Raw genomic sequence first — 26,367 nt, forward strand, 5'->3', positions numbered from 1 at the left:
TTGAGCAGCGCATTGCTCCTGTAGAAAAAAATTATGACCCCAGGGATGAGAACCTGTTGTGAGGTTGCAGGTGAAACCCTTGGTTGCCTCCCGTGTAAGGCATGGAACAGAGTCATTTCAATTGATTCATGGATAGAATTATATGCAAATTCAGCTAATGGTGTAAGTGACAGCCAGTTGTCCTGGCTGTATGTAAAATAACACCTTAAATAGTGTTGCAGCAACTGGTCAGTCTTAGCCTTCCTGTTTGTAACAGGGTGGTGAGCTGATGGCAAACTGATTTGTACCTTCAAAAGCAGGAATAATGCCTTCCAAAACATGGAACTAAATTGACTTCTGTGATCTGAAAGCGCTCCAAAAACCATTCATCTGTAACAAAAGGCATCCAGATGAAATGTGCTATCTTGCTGAAAAGATCCTCCTCCACCACCATCAATATGGATGGGCCCCCTGTTCTTCAGCTGGTGGGCCCCCTGAGGAAAGGGGAGGTATCATTTTAAAAATAAGATTAGGCATAGTGCATGTTAGACAAAGTAGAATAACAATACATCTGCATGAGTAATATGTGGTCTTCTGGTTGTTGCTGAACTGCAGTTTCCATTATTTCTCACCATCGACCATGGTGATAGAATAAATAAATGAGAGATGCAGTTTAGTACCTGCTCATCCCTGTCCTAAAAACAAAACAAAGTCAAAATTATTTTCCATGAGCAAGTCTTTGAGAAGTCATGGATAAATATGCTTGCAGCCTAGGTGGTCAAATATTATTTATGCATGAGAATGCTGTTAAACCAATATAATTTTTTTCCTAATTTATGACGTATGTAACAGGTGAGAGTATTTTGGTATGTAAGCCCTCTGAAAAATCAAAAGGAATTACTCTTCTCCATGGTAGTATGAAGCCACTATGTAGCTGTTTGCTTAGCCTCAATGGAGAAGGAGTCACCTCCAGTATGTTACGGGCAATTCTTGAGGTATGTAATGCAATGAATAAATGAAATGTTCATAATATAAATATTATTTGTTAACAAGATTTTGCACTATTTTTATGAAGCTGCTAAACGCAGTTATAGGAATTTTCAAATTGCCATAAACATAAACTCAATCTCAAATTATCTACCAATATAATCTCCTTGACAGTAACTGCTCATGTAAAAAAAGGGATGATGAGATTCTGAAAAGTGAAATGATTTTTTTTAAAAAAAAAGGGATAGTGGTATTAGTAGTCTCCAGAGATTAGGGGATATAGGCCAGCAAACATCATTTTTCTGTGGTGGTGCGAGAACTTAAATGTCCCCTGAAATCTAATCAGATCCTACCATGTTAGGATTTAGGAAATTATTAAAACAGATATTTTTAAAAGGCCCTGGATGTTAATTTCTAATTTTATCACTTTTTGGTTGTTTTATTTTATCCATTCTACATTTATTGCTTATTGTTATAAGAACATAGACATTTCATGGCTAAGACATAGCCAAACAATTTCAAGATTAGAGAGGTATAAAAAAATTAAATGTCAGTACATTTATGTATGTTTGTTTATCCTAAGGGAATATTGATTTATAGTTATAGAGATCTATACAGTTATAGAGATTTATACATGTTTGAAGACATGTCAGTGTTTGAAATGTATGCAATATACAAAACTATTCCTGATATGTACAGACTTAAAAAGATAACTTTCAAATGTAATGCATATTTTTTCAAGTATGTTTATTACCCTTCTTTTCTGATAGATCATAGTAAGTGGAATAGCTAGCTCTTCAGAAGACATCCAGAGTTATTCATCCTGTACACTCCTTGCAGCTAGTTTGAGAGACTTCCAGGACTGTAGGAAAGACCAGGAGAAAATTTGTGATGGATCTATTGAGAGTTGTGTAAAGTGGCTGCTTGAGAAAGAATTCATCATGATTTCAGTATCGGATGTTGGCAAAGGTAACAGTGCTAACTGATGAATTGCAGAGGTTGCAGCACGCCCACCTATCTCTTCCCACCCTCCATCCTTGCCCTGGCAGGTTCCCAAAGGTACTGGGCCTGCTTTGTCCGCCTGTTCCACCCCTCACAATTCTTGCTTTCCTTCCAGAGATCTGCAGAACTCCGTATAGTGGGCCGTTCTTACTGGCCACATGGAGCAGCCGTTTGCAAACTGACCTCAGTAAAGCAGCATTTCTCACACCTTCTGTCTTTCTGCATGGCCTCTTTAACTCAAAACAAGATAATAAGCCACAGTTTGTGCTTTGCAGTTTCTATATTTCCTCATGAAAAAAGTTTTAAAAGGAAATGGGAGAAACAGGAGCAGGGTTCAGTGAGCCAGGGAACAGACAATGAAGGATTAAGTGTTAAAAGGGTGATGCAGAGGGTTAGGGTTGGGGAAAGAGCATCTTTGCCTTCCAGGTCAGGTTTCAAACAAGGCAAAGCAACTCCCCCTGCATTGCCCTTTTAGCACTTAACCCAGTGATGGCTAACCTTTTCCGGACCGAGTGCCCAACACACAAGTGAATGTGCATGTGCCCGAATCCCCAAAATGCAATGTGTGCGCACCCCCTGCGCATGTGCAGCCCCCTGCATGTGCACGTGGCCCTCCACGTGCTGTGCATGCACGGCAGAGACCCTGCGAGTAGCTGGCTGGCGGGAGGCGCACACACATGGGCAGCGGAGCTAAACTGGGGTGACAGCTCGCGTGCCCACAGAGAGGGTGCTACATGTCACCTCTGACACAGGTGCCATAGGTTCACCATCACAGACTTAACTCTTCATTGCATGTTCTCTGTCTTACTGAACCATGCTCTTCTTTCTCCCCCTTAAAATCTTTTTATTATTTTAGTATTGTTTTATTTATTTAGTATTGTATTTATTTTTATCCCATTTTTTTATTTTTGTAAGGCAGTGAACTATCCAACACACCTTTCTCGTCTTATTTTTCCCACAACAACACCCCTGTGAGGTGGGTTGGGCTAAGAGAAAGGGACTCTGAACCCAAAGTCACCCAGCCAGTTTTTATGGCTAAGGTGGGACCAGAAATCACAGTCTCCTGCTTTCTAGCAGAGTGTCATAACCACTAGACCAGGGATAGTCAACCTTCTTATACCTACCACCCACTTTTGTATCTCTGTTAGTAGTAAAATTTTCTGACCATCCACTGGTTCCACAGTAATGGTGATTTATAAAGTAGGGAAGTAAGTTTACTTTATAAAATTTACAAAGCAGAGTTACAGCAAACCCTCCACCGCCCACCATGAAAGCTGGAACGCCCACTAGTGGGCGGTAGGGACCAAGTTGACTGCCACTGCACTAGACCAAACTAGCTCTCAAACTGTGAAATTGGCTTTCATATTGATCTGTCCTAGTTTATGAAAATTGTCTTCTATAGGAAGTATGACGTCATGTATTCATGGCTGCCATGTGTCTCATAGAACTTCTGGATGATGTGGCTTTTCTATTTGTTAAACAATTGGTTTTACTCTCACATATGTTTGCATTGACCCCACAAAAAGAAAAAAAATATTTACCTGTATAGATAAACCTTGAACTATTATGGCAATTTGGACTGGAATTGCTATCTCTGCAGTTGTAAAGCATGTTGTCAGTGACAGCAGTCCTGCAGTCCTGGTTGCCGCTATAACCCCAAAGTGTGCAAGCAGTTAATTAAGAAGCAGCAGCAGGAGCCCCAGATAAAGAGCATGGTGGCACAGGGGGGTAGGGGGAGCCCCATGCAGGCCACACCCAAGTTGGAAGACAGGGTGCTATGGATGAGAGGAGAGAGGCGGAGGAAAGAAGGATGCAAATCTTCATCAGCACAGGGAGCCTCAGGGTAGGAGTCACAGTGCATGATCTGTGTTCACACTGCCAGACACTGCAATCATCATAAGTGTTGGCTGGGTTACCAAGAGCCCAAATTTATTATTATTTATTATTTTTGTAAGGCAGTGAACTATCCAACACACCTTTCTACACTCCTTTCTTGTCTTTTCCCCACAACAACAATCCTGTGAGGTGGGTTGGGCTAAGAGAAAGAGACTCTGAACCCAAAGTCACCCAGCCAGTTTTTTATGGCTAAGGTGGGACCAGAAATCACAGTCTCCTGCTTTCTAGCAGGATGTCAAAACCACTAGACCAAACTAGCTCTCAAACTATGAACTGTTAATGTGACTATAAGGGTTCTATGAGAGCCAGAACCTGTGTAAGTACCATTCATTCTGTTGGAGAAGGAGTCGCAGAACTTGAGGGTAGAGTTAAAATCCCTACATGCTAACCGTTAGTTGAACATTAATATTCTCAGCTAATGGTTGGTACCTGCATGGGTCAACAGAATATAGGTCAACAGAATTCAAGGGAGATTGGACTTAGACTGCTTATGGCTCCTAGAGATTCTAAGTTGATCTCTCTTTTAACTCTGCCCCCAGTTCTGTCACTCCTTCCCCTACACATTCAGTGCCTCCACAACTTTGAAGGATCACTGAACAAATGATCAGTAAGCAAGGACTATCTGTAATATTGCCCTTTTAATAATCATACAGTTTGCTTTCTACTGTGAAACAGGTTGCTGTCTTCTAAAAGCAACAAAAGAGTGAACCCACTTCTTCTAACTGGAGGTATTGGCAGAATGTCCTTGCTAGCATGTTGTGAGATAAACCAATTTTCTGACTTGGCACTGAGCTGTTGTTTGGATTTTATTTGCCTAAATGACTGTAGTTCTACACAAGGTGGCTAGATCTATTCTTATTAAATCATAATAAACCATACACTTCATAGCTATTAGGTCAAAAAGTAATGAAGGATTCTATTATCTTAGATTCCTGGCCTATACAGGTACATACATACATACATACAATTTCCAATTAAATACAACTTTCAAAGGATTAACAACAATTGGTTGCAGCAAAATTGATATTCTGACTCTAAAACTAGGCTGTGGTTGCGCTGCATATAAGTGCTTCATTTTTTTTCTTGGCAGAAATATATCGTCCAACACATCTTGGCTCTGCTACACTGTTTTCCTCCTTTTCCCCAACAGCAGCACTAGAAATTTTTGCTGATCTCCAGAGAGCAATGAAGAGTTTTGTTCTAGAGAATGATCTGCACAGTCTTTATTTGGTAGGAATATGTATGTGTTTGTGTTCTGTGTGTGTGTTTATGACAGTACTGGATTATATTTAATGTATGTATCAAACATATTTTGTTTGGTAGTCAAGATGCAACATAGAGAAATAAAGTGAATTCTCCATTTTATTCACCATTCCAAAGAACAGGGGAGTATAAAGTAATCCTGAACCTTAAAGCACTGAGATACAGGTACAGAAGGACACAAAAACCAAATGTGGAAGCCATCTTACCAGGCAACATATAGGTGTTAAGGATTTATCGGAAGAATATATGTACTTGCACACTGGAGATTCCTCAGATTCACTTACACAACATGATTCCAGATCATGGTTCCTATTTGCCCTTGCATCAGTCACATGGATATTCTGCAAGGTTATTTGTCCTAGTGTGCAAATTTATTTAATTTCTATGCCTAGATTATCTTTTAATAATCAGAGCCTCTATCAAGTGCATGGCTGCAGATACACTTCCCAGTAAACGCAGTGTTCACTCACTGTAAGTGGAGTACAAAAATCTTTCTTCCCCCTCCAACACATGTCCCAATATGCTAGCAGACTGATGAATTAAAAAGCAAAGGGCAATCTCATATGAATATTATGTAATAGAGCTAAATTCGGACTCATGTTAGTAAAACATAATTTCAGTCAGCATAAGATTTCTTTCTTTTTATTTCTTTTTATTCTGAAAAATCTTCATCGTTTCTCCAAATAAATTAAATCTTATAATTTGAAAACTAACTCAAGTTTGGGTGGATTTTTTGCAGGTCACACCTGTTTATGAAGATTGGACCAAAATCGATTGGTACCAATTCTTTTGCTTGTGGGAGAAGTTGCCTGCCTCATTGAGAAGAGTAGCACAACTTGTGGGGATTGAAGAAAGTTTTTTAGCCTGTTCCGTCAAAGGCAACATCATTGCTAAAACAGAGAAGCAATATAGGCAAATGGCTATCCACAAAAGGTAATAAGAATTTTTTATTTATTAATGTATATAGTATAACAGTGCCACAACGTTTGCCTATTATTTCAAGCCATTTCTGCTTGTTTAGCAGGAAACAATTATTACTTATGAGTTATTTTTTAGCACCTTTATAATCTCTTTCTCATGACATAGAAAAGTCACATAGGATATAGTTGCCTACCTTTTTTTCTTCCAGTTTTATCAATTTTTCTTCCTCTTTATCAAATATGTTTGTTTGCTTGCTTACTTGCTTTGCTTTTTTCACAGAAAGAAATAATCACATTGTATCTTAATTAATTTTATTAATACAGATTTTTTACAAGCTTGGCTCTTCTGGATTTAATAAATGAAGTCCCTTTAAAGGATGTTGCTAAGAAATATGGCTGCAGTCGTGGACAGCTTCAGTCTTTGCAACAGTCTGCCGCTACATATGCAGGTAAGAAGTTACTGATAAAGTTGGTATGTAATGAACAGCAATTTAAGTGACAGACTGGTTTAATAAATCAATTTCCATTTTTCCAATTTAATTTACTGGTATTAAGTAGGTACTTTGTGCAGGCACTTTCTCAACAAGCAAAACTGAAAAGATGACAAATTTCCATACTTACTGTTCTGACCCCCGTCCGTATGGTGAGTCACGCCAACACAACATTACTGCTAGACAATTTATTCACAGTAAATTAATACACTGATAAGACTTTGGCAGCAACCCAGACTTCCCAGATAAGACATACACACCAGAGCTTCTCCAGCTTTAATATAATAGTTGAATCCTGCAAACAGCCTCCTCCCAAAGTCTCCTCTTATATACTCTCTTGGGAGGAGCCTAATCACAACCACCTGGGTGCAATTATCTATTTTGTCTCCTTAATTGCTACTGGCGCTTATCCGCCCGTCTCTACCGGGTGTCTGGGAACAATTCCCTCTGAACCTCATCACTGCTCAAGGGCCTGATGTCTTGACCACTGCTCCAGGGCCTGACGTCAGGGACACACTCCCTTTGGCTTTCACCGCTGCTCTATGCCTCAGGCGCCTCCTGGTGGCCAACCAGCCTCTCTGGTCCCTGCTTGGAGTCAACCCTGTCCAGGGTCCTCCACATCTTCCAGAGCCGACTCATAGGGTCCCTCGCTATCGGAATCTGTTTGCAGCTCCAACGGCTCCTGCTGGGCCACAACACTTACCTCATTACATTCATTCTCATTCTTTCATTATGGAGCCCTGGTAAAGATTAAAGTAGGGCAAGGGTCATTTGTACAACAAAATCAAGATAGAATGTTCCGTTCACAACATACCAGTAGCTGTGACTGAGCAAGATGTACTGAACATGTTTTTATGATGGCATTGATTGGCAATGCAAATTCTTGTCTCAATTGTCATCATAAACCAAGGAATGCTTGTAGAAAAAAATAGAAAAAATATGTTGAGGATTTACAAAGCAGAAAGTAGTGGTGAACTCATTAACAGGTACAAACAAACAAATGTGAAGATAAAGAGTTACATTAGTAATGATTGAACATAAACACAGTATATAAGTTATTTTTATATCATTTGATTCTTAACATAGCCAGACAATATGAAAGTTTAATATTTGTTAAGTTGTTCAAAAGGCATCCATTCTTGTGGCTTAATGCTTTAAAAGTTTTTTTCTTGACTTAAGTTTGGCTGCATTTGCTGATGCAGCCCAACTCAATGATTTAAACACAGATTATTTCATGTGAGAGAACATAGACCAAGAGAGTCTGAGAATTTTCAGACAGACACTTCACTAATATGGAATGGCAGATTCAATCTTTTTCCTCTTCTCTTTATATTTTTAATGTATATTTCTATATTCCAGGGATGATTACTATTTTCTGCAACCGGCTGGGATGGCACAACATGGAACAATTGCTGTCTCAGTTTCAGAGTCGCCTTAACTTTGGAATTCAGAGAGAACTCTGTGATCTTGTCCGGATATCTTTGCTAAATGCACAGTGTGCTAGAGCTCTATATAATGCTGGTTTTATCACCGTGGCTGATGTAGCTAAAGGGACTCTTGAGGAGGTGGAAAATGTTTTCAGAAATGCAGCACCATTCAGAAGGTAGGAAAACATTTCCGTATTGCTGAAAATTATCCTTTTTCTGCAGTGTAACTTGAGGAAATTTAAGTTACTGGATAATAGTTTGCTTGGATACAGCTCAAAAACTCTTGGATTCCCCATCAGTGAGAGATTACAGCAAGCAGGGAAAGTACAAAAGTCCCTCTTCCTGCCTAGTTAAGCATAATTGCAATCTTCCTTCAAGGAGGAAAGAAAGAACTTAAACAGGCTTCCCTTTGCAATTTTTCTTTATTTTATACCTTTTACTCTGGAACCATTTAGCTGATATATTGATTTTCACTGTTTTGGTCAGATAATTAGGTAATCCTTGTCATCCCACCCAGACAAAAATATTGCTATCCGCAATCACTTCCTACTTGCGCAGTTTGGTTTTCTGACAAAATGAAAAATCAATTTTCTGGGAAATAAGTAAATCTTTTTAGTGAACAGAAGATAGTATCACTCTTAGGTAGGTAGGTAGGTAGGTAGGTAGGTAGGTAGGTAGGTAGGTAGGTAGGTAGGTATGTAAAGCAATTCCTTACATGAGTCACTTTAATTAGATATTTTACTATTATTTCCACGGTCCTTTGATTACTGATTCTTTTTCAGTGTTAACTTAATCCAGAGAACCACTTAGTGTAGCAGCTAAGGCATCAGCCTTGGAATCAGGAGTCCATGAGTTCTAGTCGCCATCTTAGGTACAAAGCCATCGGAGTGACCCTTGGCCAGTCACCCTCCCTCTTCTCAAGAAAACCGCAGGAATTTATCCAGGCAATCACCAGAAGTCAGCATTAACTCTAAAGCTCCAAATATCCAAACCTTAGTTCCTTGATGGCGAACCTATGGCACGTGTGCCACAGGTGGCACACTGAGCCATATTTGCCAGCAGCCCTCAGCTCCAGTGCCTCTGGAGCCTGAGGAGGGCAAAAACTCCCCCTCCCCGCACGCTGGGGGGGTGTCATGCACACATGTGCAGGGGGGCATTTATAGCATGTGCACACACAATTTTGGCACACCTTTAGAAAAAGGTTAGCCATCACTGCCTTAGTTCATCACAAATATTTTGCCATTTTCTGTTTAAAATGTTTATATATGAAATCATTCCAAGGAGAGTTTTCTTCTATTCTGGAAGAACATAAAATTATAAAAATGTTATAAAAATTTAGCGTTAATGATTTCTTATCCAAGAAGCTTCTTCTGTCCTAACGTAAGTGTGGGGAATGGAAGAGTTGTTGGCCACGTGGGGGATTATCTGTGCCCTCAGAATCAGAGTGCAAATAGGTGTGGAACCTTCTTGGGCCTGCTGAAAGGACTCATTCCTTCCCAACTTTTTTTATTTTTCTTTGGTTGTTGCCCCATTTATTAACCCGCTTTGTCCAAAGCATCTGCCTGATCATGCTTGACTGCTGAACTCATTCAATCTGTAAATACTTTAAATGTCATTCTTGCTTTATTCTAGTACTTCTTTCCCTCAGCCTGCAGATACTTCCCTTCTAGACGGCCTACCAGACCATCTTCCTCATTGCTTTTTTTACAGGTGGTCTGAAGGGAGGTATCTGTCTTCTGCCAAGTGTTCCCTTTGCCTAAAAAGATCTCCTATATTAGTCAAAGATAAAAGAGATACTGTATGAATTCCTTAGATATATTTTAAAATGGAGGTTATTTTTTAAATAAAACTAGCTTGTGTTTTGCTTGCTTCAGCACTCGCAGAGCTGTAGATGAAGATGAGCAAGCTGCCAAGGAGCGTCTTAATACCCATTTTATGTGGATGTCTGGAATGAAGGGCTTAACTGAAGGTGAAGCAGCCCATCTGATTGTAGAGGAGGCTAAAAGACTTTTAAAGCATGACTTAGCTGTTTGGGGAGTGCAATGGAACCCCAATTCCTCAATTTTGTTGGATACGTCTTATACATTTTCCACAAAGGGAAGTGTTACAGAAGGCCAACGGAAATGGAAAAATAACCACAACATGACTTTATCAGAAGCAAGTGTCAATTCACAAATTAAAAATATATCATCTGTTAAACAAAAAAATAAGAGGCAGTTGGATGGTAGTTCAGCAGAAGAGATTGATAATAAGGCTCCAATAGAAGAAATTGAGGCAGAGGCAAGAAATGACATATACTCTAGTGCCAAGAAACGAATGAATTTAAACAGAGATATGATAAATTCACATGTGAAACAGATGTTGGATGCTAAGGAAGCAGTGGAAAATGCTGAAGACATTCTGAAGAGAAGCTTGAAAGAAGGCATAAAAAAAGATGTTGCAACTGGCTCTAAGTCTAACATTGAACTTCATTTCAAAGAAATAATGGATAAAAATACAATTACAAATCCCAATGGGATATTACAAGTTGGAAATATAGATGAAGTGAATACTCATACCTGCAGTTTTTCAAGCAACATAGAATGTATGAAGAATGGTTATTCCCCTGTTTTGGATCCCGTGTTCAAAGAATTTGAAGAAAGCTTCCAGCTGGATACCCAAACGGATAGACTATTACAACAGCCGATGGCAGATGAAACTGTTAAGCAACAATTCAAAGACAAAAAACTAGTAGCCAGTCTAACACAGAAAAACTGCATTGGTATAAATGGTACCAATATGTCAGAAAAAAATTCTATATGTGTTAAAGATAAACTGGAGTGTGGAAAAGCACATTCAGCATTATTGCTTGGTAAAGCATCAGATATGGGATGGCCTCAAACTGAGAAATACCCAGGAACATCAGTTTGCTTGGAACCAGATTCCCAATTGGACAGCTTCTTACGGCACTATCAAACTCCAAACTTAACAGAACAACAGCTCACTGTTCTTCCAAACAATATTTCCTTTTCTCTCAGCCAGTTCCCATCTGGCATGGATATAAATGAAGCAAATCTAAATGGCAGTGATAGTTTATTGTTTGATGGAGACTTTAACCACATAGATGGCTCCCAGAGTGGTGATAACAATGAAAGGCTCGTGGAGACTATTCCACAGGAGCTGGCAATCCCTTCTTTATTCAAAAGTGCTTTAAAATATGATGCCTCAGATGAATTGAAAACAAGACTGAATAAACCTATATCAAATGACACTATGAACCAAAAATTGTCAAATGGGTGTAATTATATAATGTCAGATGCTAGTTCTTTACATGAAGCAAAAATATTAAATAGCATAGTTTTACCTCCTTTTCATAAAAACAGCAAGACTAAAAACCCAGATAAGACAAAAAAAAGGCTAAAAAGTAGTGAAAAGAATGTAAGTGAAATTCCACAGAAAGATTGTGCACAAGAAAATGATAACCAAATGAACAAATCTGGTGTTTTATTTGATTTGAGTCCAGGAATGCAGAAAGTTTTAGATAGAGGGTTGAGCCCTTCATATGATAAATTTGAAATGGGGCCAAACAACGAAATGAATTTAAAGTTTTCTAAGAATACTAAAGATTCAAGAACTCTTGCCCTTTTTCCTGGTCAAAGTGAATTATCCTTGCACAAAGATTTTGGCAGAATTTGCCTAACGAAAAGTAAAGCTAATCAAAAAAACAAAAATGGAAAACGTGTTTCTTGGATAGATGGGAACAAAATGCCTCCTTCACCACTGAATGTCATGGAGTCTACTCCACAATGCATAGAAATACCCGTTGTGACAAAAGCAAAAAACACAATCTCAACAGATAAAGTTCCATATGTTCGGTTCTTACAGAAGGATAAATCTGATTTACACACAGAGGAACAAGTATTACAACATCAACCAGAAAATTCAGAACATGTTGAGCTTAATCTTGAGGATAATTCAGTGATAAGTGAAGATTTTTCACTCCATTTATCTCAAGAAAAAAATCCTCCAGCATCTTGCAGTGCTGATAATTTTTCAATAATTGATGTGGCAAATGATAAAACTCTCTTCCAAACGTTCATTGAAGAATGGAAAACACACACAAAATTTTCTATCTCTGTAGCTTGTGAAAAGACAAAAATCCCCCTGTCTTCTCACAGATCAGCTATTGGTGCAAAGTTCAAGCAAGGTGAGTAGTCTGCTGTGTTTTAGCTTGCAGATCAATATTTCCAAATTTGTATGAATAAGCTATTTTTTAAAATAAATCAACCAATCGCATATTAATTAGATCATTTAATTACAATTTTGGAAGGAAATAAATTCAGAATTTTATCGCTATGCAAAAGTGTATTATTGTCTAAGGCGACAGGTGCTCTCCATAATTGAGGTGTATTTCATATGAAACATCAACCAAAACTGATAGTTCTGCAGGTAGTAAAGCAGTAATTTCTATATATATGTACATTAAACTTAATGCAGTATGTTTTGTTTACACACAGATCACTTGTACACATATGCATGAGCACACAGGGCTTAAAATTAAATGATACTGCTAACATAAGGTCAGCCCTATAGTGCCAAGTGCCAGAACATTTGAAAAGTCCTAGAAAACTGGAAAAGAATTTTAGCCACATCACCTTAGCTGATAGTCTAAAAATTGTGCAGTAGACCTTTATGTGATAGTTGCTCAACTGTGTAGCTGTGTAGTGATACTGTGTACTGATACTTTGTTCAGAAAACTGAACAAAGGAAAAGAAATGTAAGTACCTTCCTTATCTTGCTAAAGACAATAGTTAAGAGCACTGTCTGAATATGTACATTTATAGATGTGAAACAGCAAAGCTCTTAACAAATCAACGTTGGCAAATTATTGGGCAATTGAAGAACGGCATGACACGGTCAGGAAGAGTCGTAAACACTTCTAAACTGCATTGATCTCACTTCCTTTAAGACTGTCTCACCATATCCTAGAAGAAAGTACTGTATGGAAGTTAAATGTGTGACTGATAAATTTATCTGCTGGTGATCGCTCAATGAGTTTATAGTTTGGTACTATGCTCTTATCACTTATTTTACTTAACAAATACTTTTCAGAGATGGACTTTTCAGTATTAACATAAGTTAATTTAAAAAAAAGATGAGTGCTACAGTTAAGTAGGAAGAGACTATATTGGGATTGTTACAATCTAATTTCTTTTCAACCAATTAAATTGATCAAAAATATTTAAACGTGGTGAAGATCCTGTCTATTAACATAATTATTCTCTGAAAGCAAAATAGAATAGGACCAAATTTTGTTTGAAAGCTGCAAAAGAAAGATTGAATTAAAAAATTGGCTTGATCAGGACAAGGGCTACAGAGAAAAAAAATAAATCTACCCCCTCTGCCAAATCCCCAGTGCTTTTCAACGGAGAGACATTTGGGCAACTGCTAAAAACGTTTCTAGCTCCTCCATTTTAAGCCCATTTTCTCTTTCTCAGAAATGTAATCCTGAACAAGGATAGATGGAAAGATCTGAAATTTCAAAGAATTGAAGACATAATTTCCCTTCCTACTTGTTTATACTTCCATTTGTCTTCATTACACAAATAATGAATACAAATTATGAACCCCGGTGACGCAGTGGTTAGAGTGTAGTACTGCAGGTTACTTCTGCTGACTGACTGCTGCCTGCAATTTGGCAATTCAAGTCTCATGGGCTATTAGTGTGCAGAATTATTAAGCAACTAAAAAAACAAAAAAATTGCCCTTCTCACTTGTTTATTTCCATCTTTTAAAGTGAGAATAATAACTCAAAATTTATAAATAAACATTTCTGTCAATTCAAAAAAAAAATCAGTGACCAATATAGCCACTCTTTTTTAATAACAGTCATAGGTCTTCCATTCATGGAATCTCTCAGTTTCCCGATCTGTTGATGATCAACTTTTTGTGCAGCAGCAACCACAGCCTCCCAGACACTGTTCAGAGATGTGTACTGTTTTTCTTCACCGTGAATCTCTTAAGAAGGGCCCAAAAGTTCTCAATGGGGTTTAGGTCAGGTGAGCAAGGGGCCATGTCATCATTCTTTCATCTTTAAGGCCATTGCTGGCTAGCCATGCAGTGGAGAACTTTGATCATGCTCTTCATGAAAGATGCAGACCTTTTCCAGCACCACTGCTTAAAGAAAGTGTCTAAAAATACTGGTAGATTTGGAGGTTGATTTTGAGTCCATCTTCAACTCTAAAAGGTCCAACTAACTCATCTTTAATAATACCATCCCATACCAGTATCCCACCTCCACCTAGCTGGCATGTGAGTTGAAATGGAGCTCTGTGCCCATTACTGATCCAGCCATAGGCCCCTCCATCTGGTCCGTTAAGACTCACTCATCTCATCAGACCATAAAACCTTTGAAAAATCTGTCTTCAGATATTTCTTGGCCCAGTCTTGCCCTTTCAACTTATGTGTCTTGTTTAGTGGTGGTCAGATTTCAGCCTCCTTTACCTTGGCCATGTCTCTGAGCACTGAACACCTTCTACTTAGCACTCCAAATAGGTTGCCGTTCTGGAATATGGACTGGAGGATAATGGGTTCCTGGTAGCTTCACGTTTGATTCTTCTCAAATCTTTGGCAATTAATGTGTGTCTTTTTTCTCAACATGTTTCTAGTGACCCTGTTGATAATTTGCAACAAAATACTTGATGTTTCTGTGATCACACCCCAATATCTGAGCAATTTCAAGAATGCTGCAGCCCTCTGAAAGACTTTTTACAATTTTTGACTTTTCAGAATCAGTTAAATCTCTTTTTTGGCCCATTTTGCCTGAGGAAAAGATGCTGCCTAATAATTATGCACATCTTGATATAGGGTGCTGATATGCTTAGGCCACACCCTCCCTCATTACATAAATGCACATCTCCTGATCTGCTTATATCCACTAAGCATTCAAGTTTAATACAGCTTGGAGGTGGAAAATATGCATTAAAATGATGATATGGTCAAAATACTCACTTGCCTAATATTTGTGCATACTATTTAGCACGGAAAAACACTATTCCTTGATGCTATCAGCGTTCTTGAAATTCATCATTTTATATTAGAATGCTCAGAACTTAATAGTTTATCTATAGCAGGGGTGTCAAACTCAAGGGCCAGGGGTGTGTGTGCTTTAGATCTGGCCCACGGGGGGGGGGGGGCTTAAAACAGCAAAGGACTGCCCCATGGTGCCTCTGCCAGCAAAAGCAGAGCTCCGTTTTTGCTGGCAGAGAGTTGCAGGAGGCCGTCGTAACCTGAAAATGGAGCTCCAAAGCCCATTTTTGCTGGCAGAGAGCTTGGACCACCACAGGTGCCCCTGACGTGAGTGACCTTGAGTTGGTCACACCCACCTTGGCCCTGAGGTCAAACACAATCCTGATGGTGGCCCTCAATAAAATCGACTTTGACTCTCCTGATCTATACATTTAAAAGGTTAAACAATACCAAAATAGAAAGACTGCTTTCTACATGGCTGATTGAAACTTGTAAAGGTTAAAATTATTGTAGCCTGCTTCTGTGTTTCTATGATTGCTCTGTAGGAGGTACATCTCATAAAAGTCTCTGTGAGAATGATGGATTTCCTGTTCATGCCTGTGAAGACTTGCTGGTAGTTGGCTTAGCCGTGTGCTGGGGTAGAAAGGATGCTTACTACATCTCATTGCAGCAGAACCCTCAAAGCCAGATTGGTAAGAATGTATTTATTGTGTACTTCCAAGGAGGCAATAAATGTAGCATATGCGTGCAGTACTATAGTAACTCCATATTAATGATTTAAGTTAAAGTTAGTAGAATTTGTTGAAAAGAAGTTGGGTTTTGTTTGTTTTTAATTTACATGGAACAATTCTTTTTTATAGAATGCCTGTAAATTATGCAGTTTTTAAAAAGTAATTAGGAAATGGTTCGCCTGGGCCAAAAAGCCCAGACCCAGCACAGACCTCGTTGACCTAAACAACAAGAGGAAAATATCTTTGTGAGGCACTTCTGAGTCAGGAGGCCAAAAAAAGGGTATATGTAGAAATGAAAGAGAAAGAGAAATACTTTCAATACAGTTTGCAATAGAAAGAGGCAAGGAAGATTTCTGCTTTTGTATAACAAAACACATTTAGATACAAACACATACTGTCATGGTTTCTTCCTTTCTCTTGTCTTTAATGTATGCATTTCTTGTCTCTTTAGAGGTAAGTCCCAGTTTGGCGCAGCCTCCATTGGATCAAGACCTGTCTGTAGAAGAAAGATTGAAACATCTTAAGCGACGTCTGCAGGAGTCTGAGAGAGCATTTTCACTTGTTGTGTACGATTTTATTCAGCACTACAAGATTCTCCTGAAGGCCTGTGGCATCTCATTGGCAGGTTGCTTTGAGGACCCAAAGGTTTGCTAACATCATTTCCTATAATTCTTCTATTTCTATAATGGCACTCAATAAACTAAAGATGGGGAAGGATGAGGATAACCCAAAAAGGAAGATGTTTTAGGGAGGAGAGAGTTTTCTTATACTAATTGTTGCATGTTTAGATTCTTTGTCAAGATTCCATCTAGTTCTCACTTCTTACAACTACATGTAAGAATGCAAGTTCAAACATGCACTTCCAAGATGACTTGGACAACCACACATTCATAGAGCTTATCTTAGATGGAAGAAAGATTATCATTAAAGCCTTGGTGCCGTAGTGGTTAGAATGCAGTACTGCAAACTACTTCTGATTGCCTGCTGCCAACAGTTCATGAATTTGATTTTCACTAGCTCAAGGTTGACTCAGCCTTCCATCCTTCTGAGGTCAGTAAAATGAGGACCCAGATTGTTGTTGGGGTCAATATGATGACTCTAAACTGCTTAGAGAGGACTGTAAAGCACTGGGAAGCAATGTTAAGTCTAAGTGCTATTGCTATTATCAGAGGGACCTAATGAAGAGTTTACATACACATTCCCATAATAGTACTGTGCCCTAAACTGACAGATGACTTCTGTTAACAACTTCATATGCACATTAAAAAACAGGTAGAAAATAATCAATGCTTGTGGCAGTCCACAAGAAAGCATTCACTGGATCAGTCATTTCTTCAATAATGTCATTGACTGAATCTCTCACTAAGGAAGATTAAACTATCATAAAATAGTGCTTCCAATCCCCAATACTTTCAGGTAGCCCAAAAGGTTGCTGTGACCAGTGGTCCCAAAGGCTGCCAAGAAATATAAAAAGATTGGGAAAAGCACCCTCTCATCTAGGCTTGACAAATGTCATCAACAAAAGCAACCAATGCAATTAAAATCTTAAAGCTTGTAGAAACTGTGGTTGATTTTAACAGCAAATAGTTGTGCAGTGATCAAAGCAGCCAGGCAGGAAACCTGACTGCTGCCTATTCCCCAGGAAGGATTTGGACCGCCCACCAGTACTATACAGGACACGAAGTAACGATGTCTCATATTTGTGATCGTCACAGTGTAGGTATGAGCTTGTGTCCATGTTCATTTTTCCTTTGCCTTCCCTGTGCTCTGAATGTTACTTCAGTTGCTTCATCTTTCAGAGTTTTTGTGAGTCAGGGAACCATTCAAAGTTAACCACAGAGAAGCCATTCAGGAGCAGTAATGCCCAGTATCTGATTTACCTCTCATTGCCAGTAGCTACTTGGGCACTCAGCCAAACTACCTGCAATATTGCTGGAGAAATCTCCAAGCATCTGCAAGAAGCCATGCAGATCCATGAGGTGCCTAATGTAGAATATCTTGAGCATTATGTTTAGAAATCACAAGTGGAAGTTAATACCACCTGGATCTGAAAGTGATTTGTCCATAGTAATAAGCTAAGAGAAATGCTGTCCATGTCCAGGTGATTCATCAACTGCTCCAAGGGTTAGAGGTCAAGCTTTGGCTGCCTACACATGTCAAAATCAGGAGTACAAAATCACTCTGAAAGCCATGAATTCCTTTGCTACTTACAAAGACCTGGATATTGAATATCATTAATATGAACAGGCTGATACACCAACACAAGTCTTGAGATAAAGCCTATTAGCTTGTATAGTGATCCAGCAAAACAGCCAGTACGCCAAGAGCGTATTTAGTTACTTCACATAATTAACAGGCACCAGCAATACAGCTACTCATATTGGCACCCTCATTAGAACATTAACACATGAATAAATATTTAAAAGATGAATACTGTGGCCCATGGCAGTGATGGCTAGCCTTTTCCGGACTGAGTGCCCGGAGTGCATGCGTGCGCAACCCTCTGCACGCGGCCGTCATGTATGCACCCGCCTCCCACACGTGCCCTGCCCCCTGTGCACGTATGTACAGTGGAGTTGAACTAGGGCAATGGCTCATGTACCCACAAAGGGTGCTGAGTGCCACTTGTGGCATGTGTGTGCCATAGGTTCATCATCACAGGTCCATTGTATTAGCACGGAATAGCTAAGTGCAAAGATCTGTAAAACAGAGTGACCATTGGAACTCATGGTTCTACTATTGAATTCTGTGAATCAGTAATCCTATAAATCTGACTTCTGAAGTGGGATATAGATATGTGAATAACATATTTCCATTTTTGCAAATCTTGTCTCTTGCATTTTTATAAGAAATGTGCTTTTTCCATATTATCTTGTGAATGCTGAACATTTTTTTCTTACTCTAGGTAGCATGCTGGTTAATGGACCCTGAATCAAAAGAAGATTCCTTTCACAATATGGTTGCCAATTTCCTTCTTCAGGACTTATTCTTGCTGGACAAAATTGGAGCAGGTCAGGGAAATCAGAGCCTGGGTCTCAGTGCCAGTACAGATCAGTCTGGACGATACAGGGCATCTGTAGAGTCTGTCCTTGTCTTCCATATCATGGAAAAACTCCATATTATACTGCAAAAGGATAATTTGCAAGGTAAAAAGGCTATAGATTGACACTATCATTTAATGATAGGCATTAAATGATTAAAATTCAGCCTGAGCTTCAAACTAATACATATAAATGTTGTAGACTGTTGTGTCACAATGTTATGTTTTGCTATCATATAGTTTCAGACAATCATGTTTTTGATTTTGGTGCATCAGAACACTATAAGCATCAACAGAAAATGAAAAAAAAATGAATTGAGTGACATAGCAGTTAAGCCAATTGTTCTTTATGGTCAGTGTAGATTTAGATCTTGTTATTTACTAATTAGTTTTTAACTTTCAAGTTTATTTCCTGATTACTTTTTATTTTTTTGAGATTGAAATAATGTGTTAGCATTCCATTCTTTGGAACATAAGTTCATTCTGCATTGTACACATACTCTGCAGAATACATGATTGAGAGTAAGTTGATAGGTGATGAAGGGGCAGGACAAAAATATAAGCAAGGAGCAGCTTTCATTCAAATGTTCTAAAACACTAATATAATATATTTTGTAGAATGTAACTAAAATTATTTTTTGCTTCTTTTGTCATTATTATAGATATTTTTCATAAAGTGGAGATGCCGAATCAGTATTGCTTGGCCTTGCTGGAGCTCAATGGAATGGGGTTTAGCACAGTAGAATGTGAGGCCCAGAAACATGTTATGGAAGCAAAATTGAATGAGATTGAGAATCGGATATACCAGCTGGCAGGTCACAGTTTCTCCTTGACCTGTCCCGATGATGTTGCTGAGGTATTGTGATGAACTTACATGAACAAATTACGTTTTGATCCAGACATCATCAATGAAATTTTGATGGGAAGAAGTCTGTTGCCTCTGTTCAACCAGTAAAATTCTAATTGCTTCCGAAAAAAATGTTTTCTCAATGTTAGTTTTAAAATTGTTTTTCAAAATGTTTGCTCACATTTTTCTATCAATCTTGTAGTGTCTAAAGTAGAATAAATATTGCCTGAAATCACAGTTTGTGACAACCTTTTAATAAAACACTTCATGGGATGCTAATAGCTTATAATATCTTATAATTATAAGCTTAATTTCTTGTCCCCAAATTTATTGACTATTGTTGGCATGTGGCATGTGCCCATTCTTTGTGCCCATTCATTCATTCCGTAGACTATATCATTGAAAAATGTAAGCATCCAGTTAGAAGAGTTCATTCAATTCTACACACATTTGCACTGATATTACCTAGTTGGTAATGAAATATCTGCAAGCAAACAATGAAGCTCAGGGAGCACTAAGAACGTCACAGTTCAACCCTGAGCTATTAATATTCTCTTCTATTCATTCTTCAGTTCATTAATTTGCAGTATGTAATCCTAGATGAATATGTAAATAATGAATCTAGTAAGCATCATTCAATGATGTTTGTTGTTTTTATCTTATTGTTTTGGCTGCTCAGAGTTGCCTTCAGTGAAATGGTTTGACTATACAAATGTGTTAAATTTTAAAAAACAGATTCATCTGTATATTTTTTAGGGAGGAGGACAGGAATTAGAAGCATCATCGGTTTGGCGTAGGTACCCATTTCATGTTGTCTCAATTGGTATATCTGCCACCACAGAGCACGTTTGTCATTTGCTGATTTTTTTTTCATTGCTCTGTTTTACTGTCATATTCAGAGACTCAGTGTCGTTTTATTTTGTAGCTTAACTCAGCCATAATTTGGTCTGGTACCAGTGTCTTTCCAAAATGCTTTTTGCTATCTGAGCTATTTTTTCTCTTATTATTTTGCATTCATATTCTGCATTTTAAAAACAGTGATGCAGTTCATTTAAACAACATTTAAAGCCTAAAATGTAATTATTAAAATTAAAACTTCTCTAAAATATGTCTAAAACTATCAGTTCCTTAAAATTCTTGATGCAAAACCTCAATATTAGCTTAAAACAGAGTAATTCTGTCTCTTGATTTTTGAAAGGCCATGGAAGGACATCAGGTGACAGTTAATATCTCGTGTGTGTGTGTGTGTGTTGGAATTTTTTTAGCCCAGTTTTGGAGGCATGATAGTGGGAAGCCTTGGAAGGCAAATCACTCAATTTCTATTCTTTACAACTTCCACAAATAGCTTAAATATTTTCATAGCACAAATATGTAAAAGAAAAATAAAAAAGAACAAAAAAATACAGATACAGTGAGAAAAAAAAGAATCAGCTTCGATCTCCTTTACAGCAGTTACAAACAATTTTAATAGTTTTAATTATTTCTCCCATTCTAGAACTATATTGTATACCTTTGTTACATATTCAACTGCTTTTAATCAGCAAATCCAGAAATCACCAATTCATTTTTATCCATTTTTCCAAAAAGTCCATAAAATGTTTCCAGTCTTTTAACAAAGTACTTATTGTTGTGCCAAAATAGTCTAAAATCTTACTGCTGAAATTCAGCTATTTTTGATGGCATGATTTTAACATGTGGGAAGCTTACATGGATTCCTTTCCAAAGCTAACCTAAAGTAAAGAGATTTATCTTAGTCTGTTTCAGCATTGTATATTGTAGAAGTGAAACAGATTTACAATAATGCATAACTAGAACCTTTAGTAAAAATTAAGACAGCAACTCATTATTTTCTGTATTATATACCTCTGCATTTCAGTGACGATAATCTATTTAAACCTGAACATGTTTAAATAACTGGTGAAGTGCTGGACTACAGTAGGACTAAGAAGAGTTCTGAGTGTTCAAGAGCACACTTCCCTGAATGACTTTGGACAGAGCAGAAAACTAAATAGTCTACTCAGACGTTGTTAAAGTGGAGATTAAAACTGGAAGATAAAGTATTAGGCACTGTTTTCTGTTCATTGAGGGATAAGATATAAATATTTTTTGAAAAGTTGTGTTGAGCATTAAGATGAGATGCAATTGCACTACTGTGTTCTCTTTCAGGTATTATTTCTGGAGCAAAAGTTGCCATCAGATGGAGAACTAAAAATGCAAAGAGGCAAGAAAGTGTTGGGTTGTACTAGAAAAGCAACAACAAACAAGAATCGGGCAAGGCTGAGTAAACAGTTCAGTACAACAAAGGTATAGTTTTTGTGTGATTTAACCTTGTGGAATGACCATTTTACCTCAAAAGAGGAACTATATTTCTGCTTTGTTAATAATTTCTAACTTACATTATCATTCATCAGCCAGAATTCTTGGAAGATCACGTTCTTCAAAATCATGTGGAGGAATTCTGTTTCTTATCAAAAGAACAGTCCTTAAGAGCATAAGCAATCCAATTGCCTATTTAAATTCTAATGCATTACAGTAATACCTTTCTACATTTTTGTAAAGACATGGCTCTGCCATTTGGCTTAGGGCCCCAGTGGGGGATTTAGCATGAGGGTGGTTGATTGAGTAAACAGATCCCAAATCTGCCCCTGCCATCCGCCATATGTTTTTGGTTTTAATGTTTGTTTTTAACTTTTCATGTTCTAGATTTTATGTAACTATAAGTCACCCAAAGTTGCCCTATGGTAAGATGGGAGGCCAGTAACATTCTTTATTTGTTTGCTTGTTTGCAAAGTGCTTGATTTATAAATAAACAAATGAATAGCTTGATTCATCATTTACTTTAAAATTCAGGTGTCTTACATGTAAATATTCTCAATCATCAATTTTCACACTTTCCTTTCATTATCCCCAAGTTTAATTCATCAGTGGACTGTTCCTGTTACATGAAATGTTTTTTCTTTCTTTTCAATAAGCATTTCACATAACTACTAAGAGAATTGCCAGTTCTGTTAGTATTTCCTATAGTTGGCTTGCAAAAGGGAGATGCATATATTATAGAAAAGATTTATTATATATGTAGAAAATATTAAAAGTTCCCTCAATGAACAGACTGACAGATCTGTTGTGGTCCATTTGTTGTGCTTTTTACTGTATCAGGAAGCCTCGGTCAAAACAGTGTTAAAGCATTCTGCCCAGGGAATAGATCCTCCAAGAGAGAAAAATATAATTTATTTTACCATTTGCTAATTAAAAAAGGACATTTTTATTACTTAGCAATAAATAAAATGACAACAATTCAATCTTGACTGGTAGGTATGTTCCGTAGAAATATGCATTTCTTCAAGTTATCTGGTAATTTAGAAGGATAGTATTCTAATGATTGTCCCAAATGGGACAATGGTAGTGAAATCTTCAAATAATCTTGTAAACCGAAAAACATTTAATTGGTTTAACTTATTATTTATTTCTATAGGAAGTTTTAGAAAAATTGAAGAAGTTGCACCCTTTACCTGGCCTGATTTTAGAATGGAGAAGGATAACTAATGCAATAACCAAAGTGATATTTCCACTACAAAGGGAGAAACTTTTCAACCCTGTCCTAGGAATGGAAAGGATCTATCCTGTTTCTCAATTTCAAAGTGCTACAGGTAGCAAGTTATTATCTTAGCAAATTTAACCATTATATGTGGACTATGCATCCCCCCAACTTTAGTTGCTGAAGACTGATAGCATGGTTTCCTGTAATTTTGAGGCAAGAAATGTTTGAAAATGCATAAAATGTTGAACGATCTCTAAAATAAACATATAAAAATACAAAATCTTTCACCTCTTGCCCTCAAAGTTTTAACGAAATCTCTTTGCACTATGCAGTCCTGCAATCCATGCATCCATCATACACTCACTTTTTAATGTTTTGTAGAAACTATCTTGGCACTATCTTTCATCTTCCAAGCCTATATTTATCTTTGCTCTATGTTTATAGGTCGCATAAGCTTCAGAGAACCCAATATACAGAATGTACCTAAAGACTTCGAGATTGAAATGCCAACAATGGTTGAAGAGAGTCCACCTTTTCAAAAACACCCTCTTTTAAGAAGCAGGTAAAAATATAGTGCGTTATTTCTACATCTTTAAATTTTAATTTCAGCTCTCAGATTTTGGGGGTCACATTTCTGAAAAGACGTGATTTATCAGATTTACTATGACATTAGAAACACATTCTGCTTGCATTTATTGATTGTGATTACTACACTTATATCTCACCTTTTTATTAGAACCTCACCCAGAAATATAGCTAAGACAGCAATTTGTCTAAAGTAATTGAAAACAGTTAGAATTAGTATTGTGAGAAGATATATTGATAAACGGTAGAAGATCAAAGATGTAGAACTATTTCCACTTTTAAGACCAGTAACCCTTAGACTAAAAGATGAATTGATTTGATTGACTAATATAATATATTTCTGTAATCCAGAGAAGAAGATCTGGAGCAGCAGTGGTAGTGAGAGCCAGAAATCCAAAAATGCTGGTAGTGCGAAGAGCCTGAGAGTAGATGTTCTTGACTGCCTTTTCACCAGTTTAGTCACTAGGGATACAGAAGAGGGAAACCCATATGTTGGTTTAATTCAGATGGATCTGAATGGACTGGAAGTCAGTTAAGAAATGTGTGACAGAAACCCATTAGATAAGGAAGGGAAGCTTCATGAAAAGAGCTCTAATGATACCAACCCTCCAGCTGAGGTTGTGACTTCATGAACCAAGAAAGAAGGCTAGCAAGTACTAATTTTCAGGACCCTGAAAATTAGCGTTTAAGGAAAGCCCTGGCTAATAAACCCATTTAAAAATTCCTCTAAATTTGTGGAGGCACTTATTTGAACCCTTAAATCTCCTCAAAACCAAAGAAAATTTCTTTGGTGGGCTGCTTAGAGAATCCAAAGGAATGGGTTAATTTCGATCGGGTTGCCTAGAGACTGTATTGAATAAACTTGGCCACACCTCACTTTTTCACTCGGCTCATCAGTTTTTTCAATTCAGTCTGCCTAAAGAGACATATCCACATTTTATCCTGTACCTTTAAGGAGGTTTTCCTTTGGATTCTTCTTAGCAGTCTCAGGTATTAAAGTTCTTTATTCATTTAGGTTAATCTGTAATGTTGCTTGTTTGGCGGGCGCGCTGGTTAGGCCAGTCTGCCGGCAAGAACCACTGCCGAGGTTTTTCCCCTCCAGGGGAGAGCGTACGAGCACGGACGTTTCTGCCTGATTGCTCAGGTTAGTCCGTTCTCAATTGCTGCCTGGTTCTGAGGGCTGTGAGTTCGGTGCTCCGTTCTCGGGCCCCTCTGTCTGCGCTTGGAGGCTTGGTGCGCCATCTTCCCCTCAATGCTGCCTTTACCGCTTCAGACTCGTGGAGCTGTCATATTGGTACGGATTTCAAATTGCGCGTGTGGGGGCTGCGCCTGGAAATACGGATCTCTGATTGGCTGTATTTGATTGGCTGGCCGTTGTTTCTTGGTGTCAATTAGGTTCCTGAGCAGAGTCAGCCATTTTAAAGTGCCGAGAGCCTCATTGCGAGCCGGTTTCCAAAGAGAACAGCAGTGTGGTTTCGATCTCGCTGACTAATCTCTGCAGGGGATCTCAATTTGGGTAGCTTTGGCGCTTCTTTCGCGGTGATTGCGTATCACCTATTGAGCAGCCGGATCGCTGGGTCCCTTGCAGGATTGCCCCGTATTTCCCCGATAAGTCACTCCGTGTGTAATTACTGAGAATGGCAGACCATGCTACCATTGCAGCATCGGGGGAAGGAGTTTCCCCTGGAAGTTCGGCTTTGGGGGGGGGATCCCCCCCCGGCATGGTGGGGAGGGCTACCAACAGGAGCATGGCCAGTAGACCTAAGGCCTCTTCTGTTTCAGTGGCTGCTAAGGACACCCATTCCAAGCTCCAGGACCCTTCTAAGAGGGCCTCTAAAGCCCCTAAACCATCCAGGGCCCCCAGTTCTCCTCCGCCCTTGCAGATAGAAACTCTGCCTTCTTTATCGCTCCAGGGCTCCCCCTCGATAACGACCAGAGATTGGTCCCCGGATAATATCAAGGCCTTTCTGAGGAGGAAGTGGGCGTAGGTTCTGGTTCCACACCAAGGGCCTCAGCTTTGCACAGGCCTCTCATACCAGACACTCCACCCCTGCTGCCAGGAGTTCTCTGTCCAAGGCCACATTCACCCCCACAGCTGCTGGGCTTCGTGTGGCAGATAATCAGATTATGGATCTACCCAGAGATTTCAGGGAGCTTATCTCTGCTGCTATTTCACAAGGGTTTAATTCTGAACTTGGCAGGAGGTCCAGGCATTCGAGGGCATCTTCACGGCCTGTCCCCAACCCTGCAGGGGACCCTCCATCACCCGCGCCCTGTGTTCACAGTGAAGAGTCGCTACTGGGTGATGAGTAAGGTGACTGAATTATCAGATGATGAGGGAGCCCCCCCAGATGTCCCCAGTCCTGGGGGCCTCTTCCGGCCTACTCTATTCAAATCCTTGCTCATCAAATCTAGGTCTACCGCTAACATCAGTGGCAAGGGCACACCAGTGGAACCCTCCCTGGTCTAGATTCCACGGAACGCTTGTTTTCAGAACCAGTTCTGGAACAAGAGGTCATTCCATCTCCCAAACTCTTTCTGGATATCATCCAGTGACAGTGGTCCCAACCTGCTGCGGTTCCCCCCACCGAGCAATAATGACAAGAGGCTTTTTGCGCCCGGACTGGATCTGGAGGGTCTCCTCCAATTACCA

The 26,367-nt window shown here is 38.7% G+C and overlaps 1 protein-coding gene across 1 annotated transcript in view; it reads left to right on the plus strand.

Moving 5' to 3' along the window:
• POLQ (DNA polymerase theta) overlaps window positions 1-26,367 on the plus strand; it is a 59,862-nt gene that overhangs the window by 14,829 nt on the left and 18,666 nt on the right. Inside the window, exons 10-23 of the mRNA XM_087717031.1 lie at window positions 832-974; window positions 1,737-1,935; window positions 4,955-5,094; window positions 5,867-6,060; window positions 6,372-6,496; window positions 7,898-8,141; window positions 9,840-12,151; window positions 15,519-15,665; window positions 16,156-16,349; window positions 18,610-18,850; window positions 19,407-19,600; window positions 21,758-21,895; window positions 23,064-23,238; window positions 23,574-23,691. Coding sequence (XP_087573157.1) covers window positions 832-974; window positions 1,737-1,935; window positions 4,955-5,094; window positions 5,867-6,060; window positions 6,372-6,496; window positions 7,898-8,141; window positions 9,840-12,151; window positions 15,519-15,665; window positions 16,156-16,349; window positions 18,610-18,850; window positions 19,407-19,600; window positions 21,758-21,895; window positions 23,064-23,238; window positions 23,574-23,691 — 4,564 coding nt within the window. The remainder of the gene's footprint in view (window positions 1-831; window positions 975-1,736; window positions 1,936-4,954; window positions 5,095-5,866; window positions 6,061-6,371; window positions 6,497-7,897; window positions 8,142-9,839; window positions 12,152-15,518; window positions 15,666-16,155; window positions 16,350-18,609; window positions 18,851-19,406; window positions 19,601-21,757; window positions 21,896-23,063; window positions 23,239-23,573; window positions 23,692-26,367) is intronic.

Source organism: Thamnophis sirtalis, unplaced genomic scaffold, assembly GCF_051295495.1.
Source record: "Thamnophis sirtalis isolate CommonGarterSnake01/CBP01778 unplaced genomic scaffold, rThaSir2_p1.2 scaffold_5, whole genome shotgun sequence".
In the NCBI taxonomy this organism is placed as follows: Eukaryota; Metazoa; Chordata; class Lepidosauria; order Squamata; family Natricidae; genus Thamnophis; species Thamnophis sirtalis.